This window comes from Lathamus discolor, chromosome 4 (genome assembly GCF_037157495.1).
Source record: "Lathamus discolor isolate bLatDis1 chromosome 4, bLatDis1.hap1, whole genome shotgun sequence".
Taxonomy (NCBI): domain Eukaryota; kingdom Metazoa; phylum Chordata; class Aves; order Psittaciformes; family Psittacidae; genus Lathamus; species Lathamus discolor.
In genome coordinates, this window is record NC_088887.1 from 127,315,043 (window position 1) to 127,327,629 (window position 12,587).

The window sequence follows — 12,587 nt, forward strand, 5'->3', positions numbered from 1 at the left end:
CACGCATCAAAGGCACTGAACACATTAGCACACATTGCATGCACTGAGCATCACTGAACGCACTGAACATGTTAGCACATGTTGCATGCACTGAGCATGCATCGGAGGCACTGAACATGTTCGTGCACGTTGCATGCACTGAGCATGCATTGAAGGTGCTGAACACATTAGCGCACGTTGCATGCACTGAGCATCACTGAAGGCACTGAACACGTTAGCACATGTTGCATGCACTGAGCATGCATCGGAGGCGCTGAACACGTTCGCGCACGTTGCATGCACTGAGCATGCATTGAAGGCACTGAACATGTTAGCGCACATTGCATGCACTGAGCATGCACTGCAGACATTGAGCACATGTTAGCACATGTTGCATGCACTGAGCACACGTTACAGAGACCAAACAGACACTGCATGCACTGAGCACTGCAGACGCTGAACATGCGTTGCAGACACTGAGGATGCATTGCAGACATTGAGCACACATTGCATACATGGAGCACATCTTGCAGATGCTGAACACGTGTTGCACGCACTGAGCACACATTACATGCACTGAGCACATGTTGCATACCTGGAGCACGCGCTGCACATGTTGAACACATGTTGCATGCACCGAACACGCATTCCAGACCTCATTCCCCATGCACACAAGGGTTCCTGCCCTCCATCTCCGTCCCTGGCAGAGCAGCCCCAGCGCTGCGGGTGATTGACATCTGTCACCCATGTGTGTGACTGACTGACATCTGTCACCCCCATGAGTCACTGCCCAGCCCCCGGGGGGGGGGCAGAGCAAGGGGGAGGTGGAGGGACGCCCGCACCAAGGGACACTGCAGGGAGCTGCACCCCAGCATCCTCCCATTGCTGCATCCCTGCAACCCCCATCCCTGCATCCCCCCCATCCCTGCATCCCCACAGCCCAGCATCCCTGCATCCCACATCCCTGCATCCTCACATCCCATCATCCCTGAATCCTGGCATCCCTGCATCCCTGCATCCCACATCCCTGCATCCTCACATCCCATCATCCCTGTATCCCCGCATCCCAGCATTCCTGCATCCCACATCCCTGCATCCCTGCACTCTGCTTCTCCACATCCCTGCATCCCCATGTCCTATCATCCATGAACCTCCACATCCCAGCATCCCCGCATCCCTCCATTCCTGCATCCCCACATCCCTGCACCCTCGCATCCTCACATCTCCACATCCCAGCATCCCTGCAGCCATGGGTTTAGTGTGGATTTGGCATCACCCAGCACCTCCCCAGCACCCTGCGGGTGCACCCAGGCCCATCCCACTGCACCCACGGGCTCTCAGCTCCCGCTATCCCCATCCCGGCCGGCAGAGACTTCATCACTTCCCAAAGACCTTTAATGCCATGGAGAGATTCGGACAGCAGCCGGATGCCCCCAGTCTGGGGGTACAGAGGCTCGTGATGCCCTGCCCATGGAGGGGGCCCCTGGAATGGGGCATCCCCTCTCTAGGAGTGATGAGAACACCGTGATGGTGGTCCCTGGAGCTAGGAATGCATCCCATGGGAAGGATTGCCATGAATGGAGATTCAGGGATGATTCAAGGATTGCCTTGTCGTTTTGATGGAGAGGGAAGAAGAGGAAAAGCAGGACCCTGTGCCAGGGTGTCCGGCCGGGGTCTGCTTCCCTCCCTGGAGCTTGGAGCAGAAGCTGAAAGCAGCTGAGATGTGGGGCCTGGGGGCTGGTGGGCTAGTACTGCCTGGTCCCTATGGATGCCTGGGCCCCATGGATGCTGGTCCACACAGATACCTGGTCCCATGGATGCTCATCCCCATGGATGTCTGGTCCCCATGGATGCTTGGTCCCATGGATGCTGGTCCCTGTGGATGCCTGATCCTCATGGGTGCCTGGTACTCATGGATGCTGGTCCCTGTGGATCCTGTTCCCATGTGTGCCTGGTCCGCATGGAAGTTGGTCCCTATAGATGCTGGTCCCTATAGATGCTGGTCCCTGTGGATGCTGGTTCCCGTGGATGCTGGTCCCTGTGAGCGCCTGGTCCTCATGGATGCCTGGTCCCCTATGGGTGCCTGATCGTCATGGATGCTGGTCCTCATGGATGCTGGTCCTCATGGACGCCTGGTCCCCCACGGGTGCCTGATCGTCATGGATGCTGGTCCTCAGGGTGCTAGTCCCCCCAGCCGCCGGTCCCCCCAGATGCCTGGCCCCCAGGGATGTCTGGTCCCCATGGGTGCATGGTCCCCATGGGTGCATGGTCCCGATGGATGCTAGTCGCTATGGATGCTGGTCGCTATGGATGCTGGTCCCCATGAGTGTCTGGTCCCCATGGATGCTGGTCCCTGTGGATGCTGGTCCCCATGAGTGTCTGGTCCCCATGGATGCTGGTCCCTATGGATGCTGGTCCCCATGGATGCTGGTCCCCATGGATGCTGGTCCCTATATAGCCTCCATGGGTGCCTGGCCATGGCTCCCCAGACCTGCTCCACTGGTGGGTCAGTGGCCTCGCAGCCAATTCCCCTCCTGTGTGCCCGTGGGTCACAGTGTGGGGAGGTCAGAGGGTCCCCTGGAGGCTCCAGATCCGATGGGACCCCGGCCTGTGCCGGGATGCGGGGCTGGAGCAGGTCCCTGTGGGCTGCCTCGCGCATGGACAAACCTGGAGCACAGGAGGAGAGCAAACATTGGCACCTCCATCCCGGCCTTGCTGGCACCCGCCTGGGGGCACCGCATGTCCCATGTCCCCACGTGGGGTGGCAACGGGACGGGCAGAGCCATCGTCCCCTGCACCGCCTCCTGCAGCACTGGGGACACTCACCCGGTGGCTCAGGCCTCCAGCTCAGACGTTGTGCAGGAGCTGGGGACAGAGCACACAGCTCACCATTAGTGCTCATCCTCCTCCTGTCCCGGCATCGCCAGCGGCTCCCATTGGAACGCATCAGGGATGCGGCAGAAAGCCCCGAGCAAGAGGAACCGCGGTCCCCATCACGTCAGCCTGCGCCCACCTCCCCATCCCATGGTGGGGACACCCCCAGTGTCCCACAGGAGCCCCGCGGCTCTGGTCCATTGCCCTGTGCCAGCCCAAAGGATGCTCCATGGCCCCTGGGTGCAGAGCCCCCCCCTGCCAGGGCTGTCCTTGGCCCAGCACACACACACCACGAAGCAGAGCCCATGGTGAAGCCCGGGAGGAGCTTCCCCATCACCCCACGTTATAAACCTGAGCCTGGGTGGGGGGGGGTCCTGGGCAGGGCTGCCCCATGGACCCGGTCCATGGGGATGGGTGTGCGGTGAGGGGGGCTCTGGGGCAGTGATGCTGCTGCTCCCCACCCTTGGGTGATGCACAACCCATGGCGAGATCTCCCCATCACAGCCACGTCCTCAGGTTTATAACAGCAACGGGGGCCCAAGGGGCTGCCCTGGGCATGGTGGGAGCACAGAAGCTCTGTCCTACCACCACCCATAGCACCCATGGGCCCCGTGGCTGAGCAGGGCACCCACAGCACTGGTGTAGTGTGGGGATGCCCGGCACGGACAGGCAGACAGGAGGACAAAGGGATGGGGCTGATTTGTGACCAGGACAGCATTCCAGAGAAACCAACCCTGTTACAGGAAAAATCAGGAGCTTGGCAGCATCCCCTTGCCTTGCATCACACGGTTTGGGCCCCTCCTGCACCCTGGACACCACCCCAGTGCCACTCAGAGCACCCAAAGCACCATCTCCCTCCCCTCTGGGGTGACCAGAGGCTGATGCTGGTGCATAAAGAATGGGAATGGGGATGCTCCCCCCCATCCCTGGGTACCAGAAGCCCCCCTCGTGTGATGCAGAGGAGATGCAGCCCCACACAGAGGGGTCCCCCCCCCCAGCACCCCCTGTCACTCACGGTGAGCGGGTCAGTAGCAAAAGCAGCCACACTGTTCCTCATCTCACTCTCATTGCCCCGCAGCGGGATGAGGGAGATGTTACCCAACCTGGAGTCCTGCTGCCACCGCGACGTCCTCACCTTGGAGCTCTCCGAGGGCCACAGGGCCCCCCCATGCTGGGGACAGAGGGGACATGGATGGGCAATGGCTCTTTGGTCCTCAGGGACCCCACAGGGGCCCCTTCCGCTGCCCTGGGATGCGGGGATTTAGGGATGCTGGGATGCAGCAAGGGTGGCTCCACGCTGAGCATCCTCCTGCCCACCTGCACGTGGAGGAAGGTGGCGAACCACTCGCGGAGATCAGCCTGGGTGTCACAGCACAGGTACCTGTGGGGACACGGAGGGGATGGGGAGCCATGGGGACACAAAGATGCTGCTGGGGGCCCCTGTGTCCAACCTGGCCTTGAGCACTGCCAGGGATGGGGCAGCCACAGCTTCTCTGGGCACCCTGTGCCAGCGCCTCAGCACCCTCCCAGGGAAGAGCTTCTGCCTAAGAGCTCAGCTCAGTCTCCCCTCGGGCAGGTTCAAGCCATTCCCCTTGGCCTGGCCCTGCTGCAGGGGGGTCCCCCCAGGCTGTGTCTGTGCTCAGTGCCAGCACCGCAGCGCGGATCCCATGGGATGGGCTCTGCATCCCGTGTCCATCCCCGCTCTCACCATTGCTGCTTCTCGTGCTTCTCGTTCTCGTAGAAGACTGTGAAGCCCCAGCTGAAGGGAGATGGAAACCATGAGCACGCACACATACACGCGTGTACATGCACACGCACACGTGCACATGCGTGTACACAACTTGCTGACATGGATGCACCCTCCCATATGTACATGAGCAGCATTCACGCACCTTGCTGACACGCAGGCACACCCCACATACATGCGCACACACAAAGCCCATGCGCTCATACGTACACACACGCACAGGCACACGCATCCACATGCATACGCACATGCATTGTATGCACACACTCACATACATATGCACATATGAATATTCATGTGCACAACTTGCTGACAGGGATGCACACACTCACACATTCAACACACTCATGCACATACGCACACGTGCGTATATGCACACATGTGCACACGCACACTGACACACAGGGACAGGGCAGGGACAGCGATGGGGATGGCAACAGGGATAGGGGTTGGGATAAGGCCAGGGACAGGGCAGGGACAGGGATAAGGACAGGGCAGGGATGGGGATGGGACAGGGATAAGGACAGGGCAGGGATGGGGATGGGACAGGGATAGGGACAGGGCAGGGATGGGGACAGGGCAGGGATGGGGATGGGACAGGGATAGGGACAGGGCAGGGATGGGGACAGGGCAGGGATGGGGATGGGACAGGGATAAGGACAGGGCAGGGATGGGGACAGGGCAGGGATGGGGATGGGACAGGGATAAGGACAGGGCAGGGATGGGGACAGGGCAGGGATGGGGATGGGACAGGGATAAGGACAGGGCAGGGATGGGGATGGGACAGGGATAGGGACAGGGCAGGGATGGGGATGGGACGGGGATAGGGACAGGGCAGGGATGGGACAGGGCAGGGATGGGGCCAGAGCCGGGGCCAGGCTGCGCGGCGCGGTCTCGGGCCCGCAGCAGCGTCCCGCGGCTCTGCTCTGCCATCTGGTGGCCGGAGGCGCGACCAGCACCAGGCGTGTCCCCGCGGCACGACTGGCCCTGGCCCCGGCCCTGCCCCTGTCCCCATCCCTGTCCCTGTCCTGCCCCAGTCCCCATCCCGTCCTTATCTCCATCCCCATCCCCATCCCTGTTTTAATCCCCACCCGCAGCCCAAGCCCTGTTTCAGACCTGTCCCCATCCCATGCTTATCCCCATCCCCTCCATCCCTGTCTCAATCCCCATCCTTGTCCCTATCCCTGTGCTTGTCCCTGTCCCTGTGCTTGTCCCTGTCCCATTCCCAGCCCCATCCCCGTGGGTGCTCCACAGGACACCCCGCCGCTGCTGCTCACCACGTTGGAGGCCGAAGCTTCTTCTTGACGCCCAGGTACACCCGCAGGTTCCTGACGGGCCATTCCTTCTCTGGCTTGTGGCTCTGCGGGAAGAGGCACCAGCACCACACTGGGGACTGCCCGGCCCTGCTCGGTGTCCCCACAGAGACACGGGATGGGCTCTGGCCCCTTGGCAGGAGGAGGAGCCACAGGGATGCGGGGAGGGGTCTGGGCTTGCAGAGCATGAGGCTGACACCAGGATGGAGCAGAGAGGGCAGAGACGGTGCCAGCACCATGGGGACAGGGGACACAGAAGGGTCCCCAGACATGGGCCAGCTGCCTTCGGTGCTGGGACCAGCACTGGGATGGGGATGGGGATGGGGATGGGGATGCGGATGCGGAGGCAGGGCTCACCCTCACGTCCCTGTAGAGGCGCAGGCAGCGGTGGCTCAGGATGAAGTACCGGTCGTGGAAGCCGGTGCTGAGCCCCAGCCCCAGCAGGTTCCTCTCCTCCCGGAACTTCATCAGCCCGTGCTTGCAGTCGCCCCCTCTGCTGGCTGCGGGCACCCACTGAGCACTTCCAGCCCCCCCGGGGCATTGGGTGCACCCTGACCCGGCCCCAAGGGGGAGAGCAGGGGAGCCCCAGCACTGCTCCTGCCTGGCCCCCGGTCCCATCCCGTCCTATCCCATTGCTTCCCATCACTTACCCCATCCCAACCCACCTCATCCCCTTCCCATCTCCTCCCTCGGCATCCCATCTCCGACACCTTCCCATCCCTATTCCCATCCCATCCCCATCCCTATCCCATCACCTTCCCATTACCTTCCTATCACCTACCCCATCCCATCCTGTCCCATCCCATCCCCATCCTATCCCCTTCCCACCACTTACCCCATCCCATCCCCATCCCACCTCCTCCCCTCGCATCCCCATCTCCATCTGCATCCCAACCTCATTGCCATCTCATCCCCATCACCATCCCATCTCATGCCATCCTTTTTCCCATACCCATCCCATCACCAGCCCCATTCCCATCCCTATCCCTATCCCCATTCCCATCCCATCCCCATCCCATCCCTTTCCCATCACTTGCCGCAACCCACCTCCTCCCCTCGCAACCCCATCTCCATCCCCATCCCATCCTCTTCCCATCACTTACCCCATCCCACCTCCTCCCCTCACATCCCCATCTCCATCCCCATCCCATCCTCATTGCCATCTCATCCCCATCACCGTCCCATCTCATCCCATCCTTTTTCCCATCCCCATTCCATCACCAGCCCCATTCCCATCCCTATCCCCATCCCACCCCTGTCCCCATTCCATCCCAACCCATTCCATCTCCACCCCATCCCTATCCCACCTCCACCGCATCCCCATCCCATCACCATTCCATCCCACCCCCATCTCTATCCACCACCATCCCATCACCATCCCCAACCTCATCCCATCCAATCCCATCCTATCCTATCCCATCCCATCCCCACCCACCCCATCCCCTCCCTGCAGCACCGTGGCTCCCCGGCTCTCACCCAGGTAGATGAGCATGTTCTCCATGGCCATCTGCTTCTTCACCACCAGGTAGCTCTCGGTGCCCAGGCAGTGCAGGATGGGCAGGACCTTCTCCGAGTAGTGCAGGGGCCGCTCTGCCAGGCAGGGACAGGCAGGGACAGGCAGGGGACAGGCAGGGGACAGGCAGGGCTCAGGCATCATCCCCATGGGCTCTGGCATCCCCCCATGGGGCCACACGTGTGTCCCAAGCTCCTGCCTGCCCTCACCATCTCCTTTTCACTGGGTTCACTTCATGCTGCTGCCTCATTGTCCCCTGGGGAGGTGACTTTTGGTCCATGGACGGACCACACTTCCCATAGGGACATGCATGAGCATGGTGGGACAGGCACCACAGGGACCCATCCTGTGCAGAGGGAGCCTGGGCTTGATGCCTTGGGCTTGGCAAGGACCAAAGCATCCCATGTTGGCTTGCAGTGGTGGGCTCAGCGTCCTGCCTGGATGAGCCACCAGGACCTGGGTCTCATCCTGCTCATGCCAAGCTCTTGCTGCTGCCCATGGGCACCCTGGGGTGGGGAACCCAGCACCCCCTCCGAGCTTCAATGGTGTTTAACCCCTAAAGGTGTCCTGTGGGTCCTGGTCCCAGCCACCAGCCCATCTGCAGCATGGATGTGGTGAACAAACTGCAGTCACCCTCCCCTGAGGGCATGGACCTGTCCCAGCATTGCCTCATGGCGCAGTCCCCATGGGAAACTTTTCATCCCCATCCCCATGTCCATCTCCATCCCCATCCTTGTCTTCAAGCCCATCTCCATTTCCATCTCCATTCCTACCATCAACCTCATCTTCATCTCCATCTCCATCCCCACCTCCACCTCCATCTCTTCTCCATCACTATCTTCAACCCCATTTCCATTTCCATCTCACCTCTGTCCCCAAATCCATTTCCCTCTCTATCCTCATCCCTATCTCCAACCTCCTCTGCAACTCATCCCTATCTCCATTACCATTTCCATCTACATCCCCATCCCTATCTTAACCCCATCTTCATCCCCATCCCTATCTTAACCCCATCTTCATCCCCATCCCTATCTTAACCCCATCTTCATCCCCATCCCCACCTCCATCCCATCTCCATCCACATCTCCACCTCCACCTCCATCTCATCTCCATCACTATCTTCCACCCCATCTCCATCTCACCTCTATCCCCAAATCCATTTCTACGCCCATCTCCAACATCCTCTGCAACTCACCCCTATCTCCATTACCATTTCCATCTACATCCCCATCCCTATCTTAACCCCATCATCATACCCATCCTCACCTCCATCACCACCTCCATCTCCACGTCCATCCCCATCCCCATCCTCAAGCCCCCCCCCCACCAACCTGCCTCCTCCCTCTCATTCACTTCGTAGCAGCTCCAATAGTCCTTCTCCTTCATGACCACCTTCCTCCTGTCCAGGATCTCGAAGGTGAGCTCCTCGGCGGTCATGGTGGCCGGGATCTGGGAGGAGGAGACAGGTCTCCATGTGCCCGGGGCCCTTCCATCAACGCACCACGGAGCCGCGGGCACACACGGGCTGTCCCTGTCCCCTGTGCCCACCGCTCACCTTCACGTGCTGCTCTGCCTCCGTCTTCTTCTCCTCCAGGTACACGGTGCAGATGAAGTCCCCGGCTTGCTGCAGGACAAGGGGAAAGCACCTCAAGCCGCAGCTCCCATGGGAAGGATGAATCCCACCACCCGGCACCTCCGGGAGATGCTGTTGAAGAGTCCCCGTGTACCTGTGTCCCGCTGGATGCTGCCTCCCGCATCTTCATGATGGCCGTGATCTCGTCCTGCTGCTTCTTCATCTCTTGGTCATTGACCTACAAGGATGAGGAGCCATCAGGGCTGCCCAGGCCATGCTGGAGTCCCACTGCAGCAGCAGATGCTGGCTCCCAGTGGAATCTGCTCCCCTGCCCAGCAGCTCCATGCCTGGGGGTCCCCAGGGTCTGCAGGGACATGGACCCCTTCCCCTCATCCCCAAAGCAGACAGAGGAGATTCCCTGTCCCTATCCCCTGGGAATGCCCGCACACCATCCTGATCCAAGGGGAGGGCTGAACCTACATTGAAGATCTTCACGTAGTGGCTGATGAGGTCCTCCACCACCCGTCCTGCCTTGTAGTCCTTCCCATCCATCTGGAAGAGCGTGGGCCCGAAGACGATGGCCAGGTTGTGTGTGTTCATCTGGTTCTCCCCACAGAACCGCTGCACCCTGTGGGGAGCCCCATTGAGATCCCAGCGCCAAATCCCCACAGGATCCCTCCTTCAGCCTTCCCAAGGGGAACGGTCCCAATGCCGGGATGGGATGCTTGGCTTCGGGCCACCCCAGCTCCCTTTCCTTTCCTGGCCTGGGATGTGAGCCAAGGGATGAGAATGCCATGGAGGAGGGGGGTGATGCTCCATAGGGATTGGTACCAGTGCCGTACCGGAATAGGTGGTTGATGAGCGCCTTCAGCGTGGCCCGGTTCACCGTGGGGAGCGTGCCCAGGAGCCGCCGGTACTCGGTGATCTTCACCTCCTCGTCCTCCAGGGCTGGCAGGGGATGAGCATTGAGGGGGGTGAAGGTGAGATCAGGATTCATGGCCCCAACATTCCCCCTCCACATCCCACCTCCGAGCCTCCACTGTGGGGATGGAGCATCCCAGCAGCCGATCATCCCAGCTCCACAGGAGCAGAGCATCCCAGCTCCATGGGCCAGAGCACCCTAGGGCTGGAGCATCCCAGCTCCATAGGTCCAGAGCATCCCAGCATCATGATGCTGGAGCACCCCAGATCCACAGGGTCGGAGCATCCCACATCCGCAGGGCCAGAGCATCCCAGGGCTGGAGCATCCCAGCTCCATGGGTCCAGAGCATCCCAGCATCATGATGCTGGAGCATCCCAGATCCACAGGGCCAGAGCAACCCAGGGCTGGAGGATCCCAGCTCCATGGGGTTGGAACATCCCAGGGCTGGAGCATCCTAAGGCCAGATCATCCCAGCTTCCCAGGGTGGAAGCATCCCAGTATCATGGGGCTGGATTATCCCAGCTCCATGGGGTGGAAGCATCCCAGGGCCAGAGCATCCCAGCATCATGATGCTGGAGCATCCCACATCCACAGGGCCAGAGCATGCCAGGGCTGGAGCATCCCAGTCCCATGGGGCCAGAGCATCCCATCTCCATGGGGCTGGAGCATCCCGGCTCCACAGCACTGAGTCTCATGGCTGTTTGCCACAGGGTCCATCCATCCCCAGTATCTGTGGGATGGATCCAGCACCCCAGGGCAGGGGGGTCAGGTTCATTGCCCCACCCCATCCCCATTCAAGCTGCACGGGGTCACCCTCCACTCCCCACCCACCCCATTCCTAACGTGTGTGTTGGGTGCCTGCCCCAGCCACGGAGGAGAGGATGAAGGATGCTGCAGCGGAACAGGGACCCCAACCTGGTCCCGCAGCACCCGCAGCCCCCAGTGCTCACCAGTGGCCCGCATCCAGTCCTGGCCCCAGCGCCTGGTGAAGAGCCCGTCCCCCAGGTCCCTGAAGAACCTCTTGAGGGTGTTGGCCACGTCATCCACGTGGTGCTCGCCCTCCTTGAGGCGCACACTGCGGGCGTCCCTGCGCAGCATCTCCAGCAGGTTGGTGGTCTTGGAGTTCTGCCCGCTCTTGCGGTAGATGCCTTCGGATGTCAGCCCTGGGGTAGAGCCGGTGGGATGAGATCTGCTCCATAGGGAACAGGGACGCTTCCTGGCTGCTGCAGGATGGAGGAGCCAAAGCCCTGCTCCATCCGGAGCCTTCCCGTAATGCTCAAAGAGGGAGGGAAACGTGTGTTGTGGGATCTGCTGGAGGATCGGTTCAGTGCGGAGAAGAGAAGGCTCAGGGGGGACCTGATGGCTCCCTACAAGTGCCTGCCAGGAGGATGGAGCCAGGAGGGGCTGGGCTCTGCTCCCAAGGAACAAGGGATGGGACAAGAGGAACCGGCCTCAAGCTGCCCCAGGGCAGGTTTAGATGGAGCTGAGGAACAATTCCTGCCCCAGAGGGTGCTCAGCATTGGAACAGGCTGCCCAGGGCAGGGCTGCAGGCACCGGCCCTGCAAGGGTTCACACCCCGTGGAGACGAGGCCTCAGTGCCATGGGGCAGGGGTGGCCGCGGGGCAATGGCTGCACTGGGGGATCCTGAAGCTCTTTTCCAACCCGGTTGACTCTGTGGCATCTATGAGGTGAGCTGGTGATGCAGGCACGTACCGCACTGGGTGATGCGGGCATGTACCGCACTGGGTGATGCTGGCACCACACTGGGTGATGTGGGCACGTACCGCACTGGGTGATGCTGGCACCACACTGGGTGATGTGGGCATGTACCGCACTGGGTGATGCTGGCACCATACTGGGTGATGCTGGCACCACACTGGGTGAAGCCGGCACGTACCGCACTGGGTGATGTAGTCGATGCAGCGGTCCACCAGCAGTGGGACATCCGACTCAGTGAGCTGCTGCTCTGACAACGTGTCCCCGGAGGTGCCCGCAGCCTTCTGGATGGCCTGGACCCATCCCAGGAAATCCAGTTTCCTCTCCCCTTGGATGTACAGCGTCCTGCCGGGAAGCCTGGCCTCAGCACGGGGCCCAATGTGCCACCGAACCCCACTGCATGGCTGGACCCCCCCCCCCCAGGGAAGGCTGGAATCAGGGGCATGGGGATGGTCCCATCCCTCTTTTGGGGGTCCTCATTTGCTGCAGAGGGCAAAGACACCTCAAAAGGAGGAATAACTTGGGAAGCGTTGGGGTATTGTGCCGGAAGCATCCAACCCCCCCCATCCTCTGCTCCTACCTCCGCCTCTCCACCAGCACCAGCACCTCGTTGTCCCCCTGGATGGCTGGAAGGGAAGGCGAAGAGAACATCACCCATGGGGATGTGGGGTCCCCTGGTCCCCCTCCAGCCCAAATGGGATGAGGAGCAGCTCTCCAGGAATGGGGAAGAGCTCAGCAGAAGGAGCCTGCGTTCCATCGGAGCATCATTCCCAACCTCCCACCAACACCCGGCTGCCACCCATGAGGATCCGGGGGTCCCCCCTTGTCCCCGCTCTCCCTCCCAGCCCATACGGGATGAGAAGCGGCTTTCCAGGGATGGGGAAGAGCTCAGCAGAAGGAGCCCGTGCTCCACCAAAGCAACACCCCCCAACGTCCCCGTGAGGATGTGG

General features: G+C 61.2%; 1 protein-coding gene across 4 annotated transcripts in view; it reads right to left on the reverse strand.

Moving 5' to 3' along the window:
• Positions 1-1,356: 1,356 nt before the first annotated feature.
• The window catches only part of ARAP1 (ArfGAP with RhoGAP domain, ankyrin repeat and PH domain 1), a 39,943-nt gene continuing 28,712 nt past the window's right edge, over positions 1,357-12,587 (reverse strand). For 3 of the 4 annotated variants that reach the window (XM_065678974.1, XM_065678973.1, XM_065678976.1), the window contains 16 exons: positions 12,218-12,263; positions 11,819-11,982; positions 10,872-11,084; positions 9,842-9,947; positions 9,480-9,627; positions 9,154-9,237; positions 8,982-9,050; positions 8,758-8,875; positions 7,390-7,503; positions 6,271-6,413; positions 5,878-5,960; positions 4,562-4,612; positions 4,171-4,234; positions 3,869-4,024; positions 2,806-2,844; positions 1,357-2,646 (listed from right to left, as the gene is read on the reverse strand). In XM_065678974.1, coding sequence (XP_065535046.1) covers positions 2,827-2,844; positions 3,869-4,024; positions 4,171-4,234; positions 4,562-4,612; positions 5,878-5,960; positions 6,271-6,413; positions 7,390-7,503; positions 8,758-8,875; positions 8,982-9,050; positions 9,154-9,237; positions 9,480-9,627; positions 9,842-9,947; positions 10,872-11,084; positions 11,819-11,982; positions 12,218-12,263 — 1,577 coding nt within the window. In that variant the 3' untranslated portion in view covers positions 1,357-2,646; positions 2,806-2,826. The remainder of the gene's footprint in view (positions 2,647-2,805; positions 2,845-3,868; positions 4,025-4,170; positions 4,235-4,561; positions 4,613-5,877; positions 5,961-6,270; positions 6,414-7,389; positions 7,504-8,757; positions 8,876-8,981; positions 9,051-9,153; positions 9,238-9,479; positions 9,628-9,841; positions 9,948-10,871; positions 11,085-11,818; positions 11,983-12,217; positions 12,264-12,587) is intronic. The other variant, XM_065678975.1, reaches the window with a different exon arrangement.